Source organism: Mustelus asterias, chromosome 5 (genome assembly GCF_964213995.1).
Source record: "Mustelus asterias chromosome 5, sMusAst1.hap1.1, whole genome shotgun sequence".
Taxonomy (NCBI): domain Eukaryota; kingdom Metazoa; phylum Chordata; class Chondrichthyes; order Carcharhiniformes; family Triakidae; genus Mustelus; species Mustelus asterias.
The window spans coordinates 2,205,241-2,218,591 of record NC_135805.1 but is presented as its reverse complement, the minus strand read 5'-3'; the positions used below and the strand labels follow the sequence as shown (position 1 = coordinate 2,218,591).

General features: G+C 50.2%; 1 protein-coding gene across 1 annotated transcript in view; it reads left to right on the top strand.

The window, feature by feature from the left end:
• LOC144493937 (dynein axonemal heavy chain 6-like) overlaps positions 1 to 13,351 on the top strand; it is an 814,395-nt gene that overhangs the window by 549,334 nt on the left and 251,710 nt on the right. The window contains exons 43-44 of the mRNA XM_078213513.1: positions 9,862 to 10,029; positions 11,550 to 11,639. Coding sequence (XP_078069639.1) covers positions 9,862 to 10,029; positions 11,550 to 11,639 — 258 coding nt within the window. The remainder of the gene's footprint in view (positions 1 to 9,861; positions 10,030 to 11,549; positions 11,640 to 13,351) is intronic.

The following is a 13,351-nucleotide window of genomic DNA, read 5'->3' as shown; positions in this document are numbered from 1 at the left end:
TGGGGGAGTGTCGGGGTATTGATGGGGGAATGTCTGGGTATTGATGGGGGGAGTGTCGGGGTATTGATGGGGGAGTGTCGGGGTATTGATGGGGGAGTGTCGGGGTATTGATGGGGGGGAGTGTCGGGGTATTGATGGGGTGAGTGTCGGGGTATTGATGGGGGGGAGTGTCGGGGTATTGATGGGGGAATGTCGGGGTATTGATGGGGGTGAGTGTCGGGGTATTGATGGGGGGAGTGTCGGGGTATTGATGGGGGGGGAGTGTCGGGTTATTGATGGGGGAGTGTCGGGGTATTGATGGGGGAGTGTCGGGGTATTGATGGGGGGGAGTGTCGGGGTATTGATGGGGGAGTGTCGGGGTATTGACGGGGGAGTGTCGCGGTATTGACGGGGGAGTGTCGGGGTATTGATGGGGGGGAGTGTCGGGGTATTGATGGGGGGGGAGTGTCGGGGTATTGATGGGGGAGTGTTGGAGTATTGATGGGGGGTGTGTCGGGGTATTGATGGGGGAGTGTCGGGGTATTGATGGGGGGGAGTGTCGGGGTATTGATGGGGGGGAGTGTCGGGGTATTGATGGGGGGAGTGTCGGGGTATTGATGGGGGAGTGTCGGGGTATTGATGGGGGAGTGTCGGGGTATTGATGGGGTAGTGTCGGGGTATTGATGGGGGGGAGTGTCGGGGTATTGATGGGGGGGAGTGTCGGGGTATTGATGGGGGGGAGTGTCGGGGAATTGATGGGGGGAGTGTCGGGGTATTGATGGGGGGAGTGTCGGGGTATTGATGGGGGAGTGTCGGGGTATTGATGGGGGAGTGTCGGGGTATTGATGGGGGAGTGTCGGGGTATTGATGGGGGGGTGTCGGGGTATTGATGGGGGGGAGTGTCGGGGTATTAATGGGGGGAGTGTCGGGGTATTGATGGGGGGAGTGTCGGGGTATTGATGTGGGAGTGTCGGGGTATTGATGGGGGGAGTATCGGGGTATTGGTGTGGGAGTGTCGGGGTATTGATGGGGGGGAGTGTCGGGGTATTGATGGGGGGAGTGTCGGGGTATTGATGGGGGAGTGTCGGGGTATTGATGGGGGGGAGTGTGTCAGGGTATTGATGGGGGAGTGTCGGGGTATTGATGGGGGGGAGTGTCGGGGTATTGATGGGGGGGAGTGTCGGGGTATTGATGGGGGAGTGTCGGGGTATTGATGGGGGAGTGTCGGGGTATTGATGGGGGAGTGTCGGGGTATTGATGGGGGAGTGTCGGGGTATTAATGGGGGTGTGTCGGGGTTTTGATGGGGGGGAGTGTCGGGGTATTGATGGGGGGGAGTGTCGGGGTATTGATGGGGAAGTGTCGGGGTATTGATGGGGGGGAGTGTCGGGGTATTGATGGGGGAGTGTCGGGGTATTGATGGGGGAGTGTCGGGGTATTGATGTGGGAGTGTCGGGGTATTGATGGGGGGAGTGTCGGTGTATTGATGGGGGGAGTGTCGGGGTATTGATGGGGGATTGTCGAGGTATTGATGCGGGGGAGTGTCGGGATATTGATGGGGGAGTGTCGGGGTATTGATGGAGGGGAGTGTCGGGGTATTGATGGGGGAGTGTCGGGGTATTGATGGGGGGGAGTGTCGGGGAATTGATGGGGGAGTGTCGGGGTATTGATGGGGGGAGTGTCGGGGTATTGATGGGGGAGTGTCGGGGTATTGATGGGGGGAGTGTCGGGGTATTGATGGGGGGAGTGTCGGGGTATTGATGGGGGAGTGTCGGGGTATTGATGGGGGAGTGTCGGGGTATTGATGGGGGAATGTCGGGGTATTGATGGGGGGGAGTGTCGGGGTATTAATGGGGGAGTGTCGGGGTATTGATGGGGGGGAGTGTCGGGGTATTGATGGGGGAGTGTCGGGGTATTGATGGGGGGAGTGTCGGGGTATTGATGTGGGAGTGTCGGGGTATTGATGGGGGGGAGTGTCGGGGTATTGATGGGGGGAGTGTCGGGGTATTGATGGGGGGGAGTGTCGGGGTATTGATGGGGGGGAGTGTCGGGGTATTGATGGGGGAGTGTCGGGTATTGATGGGGGGGAGTGTCGGGGTATTGATAGGGGAGTGTCGGGGTATTGATAGGGGGGAGTGTCGGGGAATTGATGGGGGAGTGTCGGGGTATTGATGGGGGGTGTGTCGGGGTATTGATGGGGGAGTGTCGGGGTATTGGTGGGGGAGTGTCGGGGTATTGATGGGGGGAGTGTCGGGGTATTGATGGGGGTGTGTCGGGGTATTGATGGGGGAGTGTCGGGGTATTGATGGGGGGAGTGTCGGTGTATTGATGGGGGAGTGTCGGGGTATTGATGGGGGAGTGTCGGGGTATTGATGGGGGAATGTCGGGGTATTGATGGGGGAGTGTCGGGGTATTGATGGGGGGAGTGTCGGGGTATTGATGGGGGAGTGTCGGGGTATTGATGGGGGAGTGTCGGGGTATTGATGGGGGGGGAGTGTCGGGGTATTGATGGGGTGAGTGTCGGGGTATTGATGGGGGGGAGTGTCGGGGTATTGATGGGGGAATGTCGGGGTATTGATGGGGGGGAGTGTCGGGGTATTGATGGGGGGGAGTGTCGGGGTATTGATGGGGGGAGTGTCGGGGTATTGATGGGGGAGTGTCGGGGTATTGATGGGGGAGTGTCGGGGTATTGATGGGGGGAGTGTCGGGGTATTGATGGGGGAGTGTCGGGGTATTGATGGGGGAGTGTCGGGGTATTGATGGGGGGGAGTGTCGGGGTATTGATGGGGTGAGTGTCGGGGTATTGATGGGGGGGTGTCGGGGTATTGATGGGGGAATGTCGGGGTATTGATGGGGGGGAGTGTCGGGGTATTGATGGGGTGAGTGTCGGGGTATTGATGGGGGAGAGTGTCGGGGTATTGATGGGGGAGTGTCGGGGTATTGATGGGGGAGTGTCGGGGTATTGATGGGGGAGTGTCGGGGTATTGATGGGGGGGAGTGTCGGGGTATTGATGGGGGAGTGTCGGGGTATTGACGGGGGAGTGTCGGGGTATTGACCGGGGAGTGTCGGGGTATTGATGGGGGGGAGTGTCGGGGTATTGATGGGGGGGAGTGTCGGGGTATTGATGGGGGAGTGTTGGAGTATTGATGGGGGGTGTGTCGGGGTATTGATGGGGGAGTGTCGGGGTATTGATGGGGGGGAGTGTCGGGGAATTGATGGGGGGAGTGTCGGGGTATTGATGGGGGGAGTGTCGGGGTATTGATGGGGGGAGTGTCGGGGTATTGATGGGGGAGTGTCGGGGTATTGATGGGGGAGTGTCGGGGTATTGATGGGGGAGTGTCGGGGTATTGATGGGGGAGTGTCGGGGTATTGATGGGGGAGTGTCGGGGTATTGATGGGGGAGTGTCGGGGTATTGATGGGGGGGAGTGTCGGGGTATTGATGGGGGGAGTGCCGGGGTATTGATGGGGGGAGTGTCGGGGTATTGATGTGGGAGTGTCGGGGTATTGATGGGGCGAGTGTCGGGGTATTGATGTGGGAGTGTCGGGGTATTAATGGGGGGGAGTGTCGGGGTATTGATGGGGGGAGTGTCGGGGTATTGATGGGGGAGTGTCGGGGTATTGATGGGGGGGAGTGTGTCAGGGTATTGATGGGGGAGTGTCGGGGTATTGATGGGGGGGAGTGTCGGGGTATTGATGGGGGGGAGTGTCGGGGTATTGATGGGGGAGTGTCGGGGTATTGATGGGGGAGTGTCGGGGTATTGATGGGGGAGTGTCGGGGTATTAATGGGGGTGTGTCGGGGTATTGATGGGGGGGAGTGTCGGGGTATTGATGGGGGGGGAGTGTCGGGGTATTAATGGGGGGGAGTGTCGGGGTATTGATGGGGGGGAGTGTCGGGGTATTGATGGGGGGGAGTGTCGGGGTATTGATGGGGGGGAGTGTCGGGGTATTGATGGGGGGGAGTGTCGCTGTTTTGATGTGTATTGTCACTAGAAGTGCTCCCTGTGGGGGAGCACCTCAGCCGTCACGGGCATTCAGCCTTGGATCTTCAGGTAAGCGTTGTCCAAGGTGTTCTCTATGGGCGGCACGGTAGCACAGTGGTTAGCACTGCTGCTTCACAGCTCCAGGGTCCCGGGTTCGATTCCCGGCTCGGGTCACTGTCTGTGTGGAGTTTGCACATTCTCCTCGTGTCTGCATGGGTTTCCTCCGGGTGCTCCGGTTTCCTCCCACAGTCCAAAGATGTGCGGGTTAGGTTGATTGGCCATGCTAAAAATTGCCCCTTAGAGTCCTGGGATGCGTAGGTTAGAGGGATTAGCGGGTAAATATGTGGGGGTAGGGCCTGGGTGGGATTGTGGTCGGTGCAGACTCGATGGGCCGAATGGCCTCCTTCTGCACTGTAGGGTTTCTATGATTTCTTTCTATGATTTCTAAGGCGGCCTTCACGACACACGACAGCGCAGAGTCGCTGAGCAGAAACTGATAGCCAAGTTCCGCACACATGAGGACGGCCTAAACCGGGATGTTGGATTTATGTCACATTATCAGTAACCCCCACAGCTTGCCTCCTGGACTTGCAGAATCTCACTAGCTGTTCTGTCTGGAGACAATACACATCTCTTTAACCTGTGTTTAATGCTCCCTCCACCCACATTGTCTGTACATTTAAGACCTGGCTGGCTGTAGGGATTCGCATTCTAATTAGTATTCTGTAACTTGATTTCTGTGTCTCTGTGCACTGTTTGAGAGCAGATTTCCACTCCATCTGACGAAGGAGCAGCACTCCGAAAGCTTATGGCATTTGCTACCAAATAAACCTGTTGGACTTTAACCTGGTGTTGTGAGACTTCTTACTGTGGTCACCCCAGTCCAACGCCGGCATCTCCACATCATTCTTTGACCGAGCCAGTTTTGTATCCACCTTGCCAGCTCACCTCTGATTCCATGTGACTTCACCTTCTGCACCAGTCTGCCATGAGGGACCTTGTCAAAGGCTTTACTGAAGTCCATGTAGACAACATCCACTGCCCTCCCCTCATCAATCATCTTCGTCACTTCCTTGAAAAACTCGATCAAGTTTGTGAGACACGACCTCCCCTTCACAAAACCATGTTGCCTCTCGCTAATACGACCACTTATTTCCAAGTGGGAATAAATCCTGTCTCGAAGAATCCTCTCCAATAATTTCCCTACCACTGATGTAAGGCTCACCGGCCTGTAATTACCTGGATTATTCTTGCTATCCTTCTTAAACAAAGGAAGAACATTGGCTATTCTCCAATCCTCTGGGACCTCCCCTGGGACCTTCAACCGATGCTATACACTAGATACATCGATGACATTTTCTTCCTTTGGACTCATGGTGAACAATCACTGAAAGAAATATATGATGACATCAACAAGTTCCATCCCACCATCAGACTCACCATGGACGACTCTCCGGAATCGGTTGCATTCTTGGACACACGCATCTCCATTAAGGACGGTCACCTCAGCACCTCACTGTACCGCAAGCCCACGGATAACCTCACGATGCTCCACTTCTCCAGCTTCCACCCTAAACACGTTAAAGAAGCCATCCCCTACGGACAAGCCCTCCGAATACACAGGATCTGCTCGGATGAGGAGGATCGCAACAGACACCTCCAGACACTGAAAGATGCCCTCATAAGAACAGGATATGGCGCTCGACTCATCGATCGACAGTTCCGATGCGCCACAGCGAAAAACCGCACCGACCTCCTCAGAAGACAAACACGGGACACGGTGGACAGAGCACCCTTCGTCGTCCAGTACTTCCCCAGAGCGGAGAAGCTACGGCATCTCCTCCGGAGCCTTCAACATGTCATTGATGAAGACGAACATCTCACCAAGGCCATCCCCACACCCCCACTTCTTGCCTTCAAACAACTGCACAACCCCAAGTAGACCATTGTCCGCAGCAAACTACCCAGCCTTCAGGAGAACAGTGACCACGACACCACACAACCCTGCCACAGCAACCTCTGCAAGACACGCCGGATCATCGACACGGATGCCATCATCTCACATGAGAACACCATCCACCAGGTACACGGTACATACTCTTGCAACTCGGCCAACATTGTCTACCTGATACGCTGCAGGAAAGGATGTCCCGAGGCCTGGTACATTGGGGAGCAAAAGCCACACAAGCTTTCGGAGCTCCAAGCCCCTTCTTCAGGTGAGTGGGAATTCTGTTCACAAACAGAGCATATAAAGACACAAACTCAATTTACATGAATAATGGTTGGAATGCGAATACTTACAACTAATCAAGACACAACTTACAACTAATCAACTTACAACTAATCGACACAGATGCCATCATCTCACGTGAGAACACCATCCACCAGGTACACGGTACATACTCTTGCAACTCGGCCAACGTTGTCTACCTGATACGCTGCAAGAAAGGATGTCCCGAGGCATGGTACATTGGGGAGGCCATGCAGACGCTGCGACAACGGATGAATGAACACCGCTCGACAATCACCAGGCAAGACTGTTCTCTTCCTGTTGGGGAGCACTTCAGCGGTCACGGGCATTCGGCCTCTGATATTTGGGTAAGCGTTCTCCAAGGCGGCCTTCGCGACACACGACGGCGCAGAGTCGCTGAGCAGAAACTGATAGCCAAGTTCCGCACACACGAGGACGGCCTCAACCGGGATATTGGGTTCATGTCACACTATTTGTAACCCCCACAGAGTTTCACTGGCTGTCTTGTCTGGAGACAATACACATCTTTTTAGCCTGTCTTGTTGTTCTCTCCACTCACGTTGTTTTGTTTCTTAAAGACTTGATTAGTTGTAAGTATTCGCATTCCAACCATTATTCATGTAAATTGAGTTTGTGTCTTTATATGCTCTGTTTGTGAACAGAATTCCCACTCACCTGAAGAAGGGGCTTGGAGCTCCGAAAGCTTGTGTGGCTTTTGCTACCAAATAAACCTGTTGGACTTTAACCTGGTGTTGTTAAACTTCTTACTATGTTTACCCCAGTCCAACGCCGGCATCTCCACATCATGACATTGGGGAGACCATGCAGACGCTACGACAACGGATGAATGAACACCGCTTGACAATCACCAGGCAAGAGTGTTCTCTTCCTGTTGGGGAATAATTCAGCGGTCACAGGCATTTGGCCTCTGATCTTCGGGTAAGCGTTCTCCAAGGCGGCCTTCACGGCACACGACAGCGCAGAGTCGCTGAGCAGAAACTGATAGCCATGTTCCGCACACATGAAGACGGCCTCAACCGGGATCTTGGGTTCATGTCACACTGTCTGTAACCCCCACGACTTGACTGGACTTGCAAAATCTCACTAACTGTCCTGTCTGGAGACAATACACATCTCTTTAACCTGTGCTTAACCCTCTCTCCATTCACATTGTCTGTACCTTTAAGTCTTGATTACCTGTAAAGACTCGCATTCCAATCATTATTTTGTAAATTGAGTTTGTGTCTCTATATGCCCTGTTTGTGAACAGAACTCCCACTCACCTGATGAAGGAGCAGCGCTCCGAAAGCTAGTGGCTTTTGCTACCAAATAAACCTGTTGGACTTTAACCTGGTGTTGTGAGACTTCTTACTGTGTTTACCCCAGTCCAACGCCGGCATCTCCACATCATGACCTCCCCTGTAGCCAGTGAGGATACAAAGATTTCTCTCAAGGTCCCAGCAATTTGCTCCCTTGCCTCTCTCAGTATTCTGGGGTATATCCCATCAGGCCCTGGGGACTTGTCTACCTTAATGTTTCTCAAGAACCCCTTTTTGATCTCAGCACAACTCAAACTATCTACACATCCTTTCCCAGACTCATCATCCACCAAGTCCTTCTCTTTGGTGAATACTGACACAACGTACTCATTTAATACCTCGCCCATTTCCTCTGGCTTCACGCATAGATTCCCTCCCCTGTCCTTGAGTGGGCCGACCCTCTCCCTGGCTACCCTCTTGCTCTTTACATGTGTATAAAAAGCCTTGGGAGTTTCCTTAATCCTGCTGGCCAATGCTTTTTCGTGACCCCTTTTAGCCCTGATAATGATAGTTTCTATGTTCTCACCTGCCATAGCCTTCCTGTCATCAATTTTTGGCATGTTATTTGTGTCTTCCACTGTGAAGACCGACACAAAATACCTGTTCAATGCCTCAGCCATTTTCTTATTTCCAGTTATTACATCCCCTTTCTCATCCTCTAAAGGACCAATGTTTACTTTAGCCACTCTTTTTCGTTTTATATATTTGTAGAAACTTTTGCTATCTGTTTTTATATTCTGAGCGAGTTTACACTCATAATCCATCTTACTTTTCTTTATAGGTTTTTTGTGGCTTTCTGCTGACCTTTAAAGATTTCCCAATTCTCTAGGTTCCCACTAATCTTTGCCACTTTGTATGCATTTTCTTTCAATTTGATCCCTCCTTTATTTCCTTAGATATCCATGGCTGATTATCTCCTTTTCTACAGTCCTTCCTTATCACTGGTATATACTTTTGCTGAGCACTGTGAAAGATCGCTTTGAAAGTCCTCCACTGTTCCTCAATTGTCCCACCATAAAGTTTTTGCTCCCAGTCTACCTTAGCCAACTCCTCCCTCATCCCATTGTAGTCTCCTTTGTTTAAGCACAAGACACTGGGTATTGAATTTTACCTTCTCACGCTCCATCTGTATTTTTAATTCAACCATACTGTGATCGCTTCTTCCGAGAGGATCCCTAACTGTGAGATCATTAATTATTCCTGTCTCATTACACAGGACCAGATCTAAGATAGCTTGCTTGTTGGTTCCATTACATACTGTTCAAGGAAGCTATCGCGGATACATTCTATGAACTCCTCCTCAAAGCTGCCTTGACCGACCTGGTTTGACCAATTGACATGTAGATTAAAATCGCCCATGATAATTGCTGTACCATTTTTACATGCATCAGTTATTTCTTTGTTTATTTCTCGCCCTACCGTGATGTCATTATTTGGTGGCCTGTAGACTATGCCTATCAGTGACCTTTTCTCCTTACTATTTCTAATTTCCACCCAAATGGATTCAACCTTTTTTTCCATAGAACCTATATCATCTTTCACTACCACCCTGATGTCATCCTTAAATATCAGAGCTACACCACCTCCCTTACCTTCCTGTCGGTCCCTCCGAACAGTTTGATACCCCTGGATATTTAACTCCCAGTCCTGACCATCCTGCAACCGTGTCTCTGTAATGGCCACCAAATCATACTCGTTCGCAATGATTTGTGCCGTCAACTCATTTACCTTGTTTCGAATGCTACGAGCATTCAGATAAAGTGCCTTTATGCTAGCTTTTGTATCTTCTTTTTGAATTCTAACACTTCCATTAACAACATCTCCTGAGTTCTCCTTCCTTTTAACTTTTTTCCTGATTTTTGATGTAGTTGGAACCTTCTCCCCACATTTTGTCTTTGCTCCCTCCTTCTCGGACTCCTTACATAGGTTCCCATCCCCCTGGCATATTAGTTTAAACCCTCCCCAGCCACTCTCGCAAACATTCCCCCTACATCAGAGAGGGGTTTAAAACAATGTCCTGTATCAGAGAGGGGTTTAATACAGTATCCTTTATCGGAGAGCGTTTTATACAATGTCCTGTATCAGGGAGGGTTTTATACAATGTCCTGTATCGTAGAGGTTTTAATACAATGTCTTGTATCAGGGAGGGTTTAATACAATGTCCTATATTGGAGAGGGTTTAATATAATGTCCTACATCAGAGAATGTTTAATACAATGTCCTGTGTCAGAGGGTTTAATACAATGTCCTCTATCGGGGAGGGTTTGATACAATATTGGAGAGAGCTTCTCTTGTTACATTGATGGTGTTCTCTCGTTGTTGCACTAACAGGTGAAGTGGAACCCTATGCAGTTAATGGCTGACCCGTTTATGTTTGGAGATTTTATGGATATGTACGTTCCAAGTGCCAGCAGAATCTACAAACAGATTATAGATGTGAAGAAACTGGAAAATATTTTGGCCGATTACCACTTCAGGCACAGCTCGACTAATCTGAAAGTAAGATAAGGAAAATATTAGCAAACGCAAGACACCTTCCCCCTCACTGAGAGTAAATAGTCTTTTAATAAATAAATAGATAGATTCTTGAACAGTAATGGAATTGAGGGTTATGGTGAGCGGTAAGTGGAGCTGAGTCCACAAAAAGATCAGCCATGATCTTATTGAATGGCGGAGCAGGCTCGAGGGGCCAGATGGCCGACTCCTGCTCCTAGTTCTAATGTTCTTAAATAATATCTTGCTCCCCACCCCAGCACACTCACAGTTAGTGACTGATGGGGTTGGTCACAGTGAAGAGGATGTTAATGGTGATGATGGAGTGGGTCATAGAGTCAGAGAATCATAGAGGTTTACAGCATGGAAACAGGCCCTTCGGCCCAACTTCTCCATGTCACCCTTTTATTTTACTATTCAGCGAGTCCCAATTGTTCGCATTTAGCCCATAGCCCTCTATACCCATCTTACCCATGTAACTGTCTAGACGCTTTTTAAAAGACAAAATTTTACCCGCCTCTACTACTACTTCTGGCCGCTTGTTCCAGATACTCACCATGCTCTGTGTGAAAATTTGCTCCTCTGGACCCTTTTGTATTTTTCCCCTCTCACCTTCAACCTATGCCCTCTAGTTTTAGACTCCCCTACCTTTGGGAAAAGATATCGACTATCTAACTGATCTATGCCCCTCATTATTTTATAGACCTCTGTAAGATCACCCCTAAGCCACCTGCACTCCAGAGAATAAAGTCCCAGTCTATCCAGCCTCTCCTTATAACTCAAACCATCAAGTCCTGGTAGCATCCTAGTAAATCTTTTCTGCACTCTTTCTAGTTTAATAATATCCTTTCTACAATAGGGTGACCAGAACTGGATATGTACTGTATATGTACAGTATTCCAAGTGTCCTGGATATGTACAGTATTCCAAGTGTGACCTTATCAATGTCTTGTACAACTTCAACAAGACATCCCAACTCCTGTATTCAATGTTCTGACCGATGAAACCAAGCACGCTGAATGCCTTCTTCACCACTCTGTCCACCTGTGATTCCACTTTCAAGGAGCTATGAACATGTACCCCTAGATCTCTTTGTTCTGTAACTCTCCCCAACGCCCTACCATTAACTGAGTAAGTCCTGTCCTGGTTCAATCTACCAAAATGCATCACCTCGTATTTATCTAAATTAAACTCCATCTGCCATTCGTCAACCCACTGGCGCAATTGATCAAGATCCCATTGCAATCTGAGATAACTTTCTTCACTGTCCACTATGCCACCAATCTTGGTGTCATCTTCAAAAGTACTAACCATGCCTACTGAATTCTCATCCAAATTTTTAATATAAATGGCAAATAACAGTGGACCCAGCACTGATCCCTGAGGCACACTGCTGGTCACAAGCCTCCAGTTTGAAAAACAACCCTCTACAACCACCCATTCTGGACCCTGACGACCACAATGATGTTGACAGTTACTGTGACGGTGATTATGATGATGACTGGTTCTGTGTTTACCATTTCTAGGTAATTTACCCAGTTTTCTTCAAAGAAGCGGTGGAACACATCATCAGAGCTGCTCGAGTCTTCAGCCAATCTGGGGGACACCTGATGATGGTATACAGCGCTCTCTCTCTCTCTCTCTCTCTCCCTGTCTTTCCCCTCTCACTCTGTTGAACTGTCTCTATCTCTGTCCGAGTTTTAACAACACCAGGTTAAAGTCCAACAGGTTTATTTGGTAGCAAATGCCATTAGCTTTCGGAGCCCTGTTCCTTCGTCAGATGGAGTGGATATCTGCTCTCAAACTCTGAATCACATGATTTAGTGTTTATGTCCCACAAATGGAGGCTGACTCTCCAGTGCAGTACGGGGAGGCTTGCTGTCGCGTTGGAGGTGCTGTTATCCGGATGAGATGTTAAATTGCGTCCCCTTCTGCTCTCCCAGGGAAATGTAAAGTCTCACAAGACTTTTCCTCGAATAAACACTGATCTCTCTCTGTCTGCTGCAGTTCAAGCAGGAAGTTCGCCACCACCTTCTCAAGGTCATTAGTGATGGGCAATAAATGGGGAATAAGTGCTGGCCTAACCGGTGAAGCCCACACCCCTTCACTGAATAAAAAAATCAACATCACCAAACAGATAGTCCAATTATTATCGCTTTGCTGTTTATGGAAGCTTGCTATGCACAAATTGGATGAGACATTTCCTGCAATTCAGCACAGCACTACATTTCAAAAACCGTACCTCACTGAGTGTAAAGTGCTTTGAGAAATCAAGTGCTAAAGACCCAGGATTCTCAAAGAAAAGCTGTGGGCCCTGACAACATCCTGGCAATAGCGCCATACCCCTAACCAAGCTGTTCCAGGACAGCTACAACACTGGCATCTACCTGGCAAGATGGAGAATTCCCAGGTATGTCCTGTACGCAAGAAACAGAATAAATCCAACCCGGCCAGTTACCGCCCCATCAGTCTACTCTCAATCATCAGTAAAGTGGTGGAAGGGGTCATCGACAGTGCAATCACTTGCTCAGCAATAATCTGCTCAGTGACGCCCAGTTTGAGTTCAAGGGTCACTCAGCTCCTGACCCCATTACAGCCTTGGTTCAAACATGGACAAAAGAGCTGAATTCCAGAGGTGAGGTTTCAGGCTTGGGCAGACAGGTGGTAAGTAACACGTAAATGCCAGGCAATGACTCTCTTGAACAAGAGAGGATCTAAGTATTGCCCCTTGAGTCGTTGGCATTACCGTCACTGAATTCCCCACTGTCAACATCCAGAAACTGAACCCAGCCATATAAATACTGTGGCTACAAGAGCAGGTCAGAGGCTGGGAATCCTATGGTGAGAATTTACTTCCCAACTCCAAAACCTGTCCCATTTACAAAACTTAAGTCAGGAGTGTGATGGAATACTTCCCGCTTGCCAGGATGGGTGCAGCTCCAACAACACTCAAAAAACTTGACACCATCCAGGACAATGCAGTTTAATTGATTGGCACCCCATCTACCAATAGAAACATTCATTCCCTCCACTGCCAATGCACAGTGTGCACTTTACAAAGATTCACTTCGGCAACTCACCAACTCCTTGGACAGCACCTTCCAAACTTTGAACCTCTACAATCTTAAAGGGCAAGGGCAGTGCCAGGGGGCCAAGCTGGCAGTGCCAAGGTGCCTATGCCCAAGGGGCACACCTCACCACCGCCCAACCCCCCTGATTGCCCCCCCCGGCCCCCCTTCACTCCAGCGGGGTTGGGCTGCTAGCTCCATGCAAGTGGGGAGCTACTGTAAACCCCACCAGAGTGAGATACTCCCGGGGGGTGGGAGAG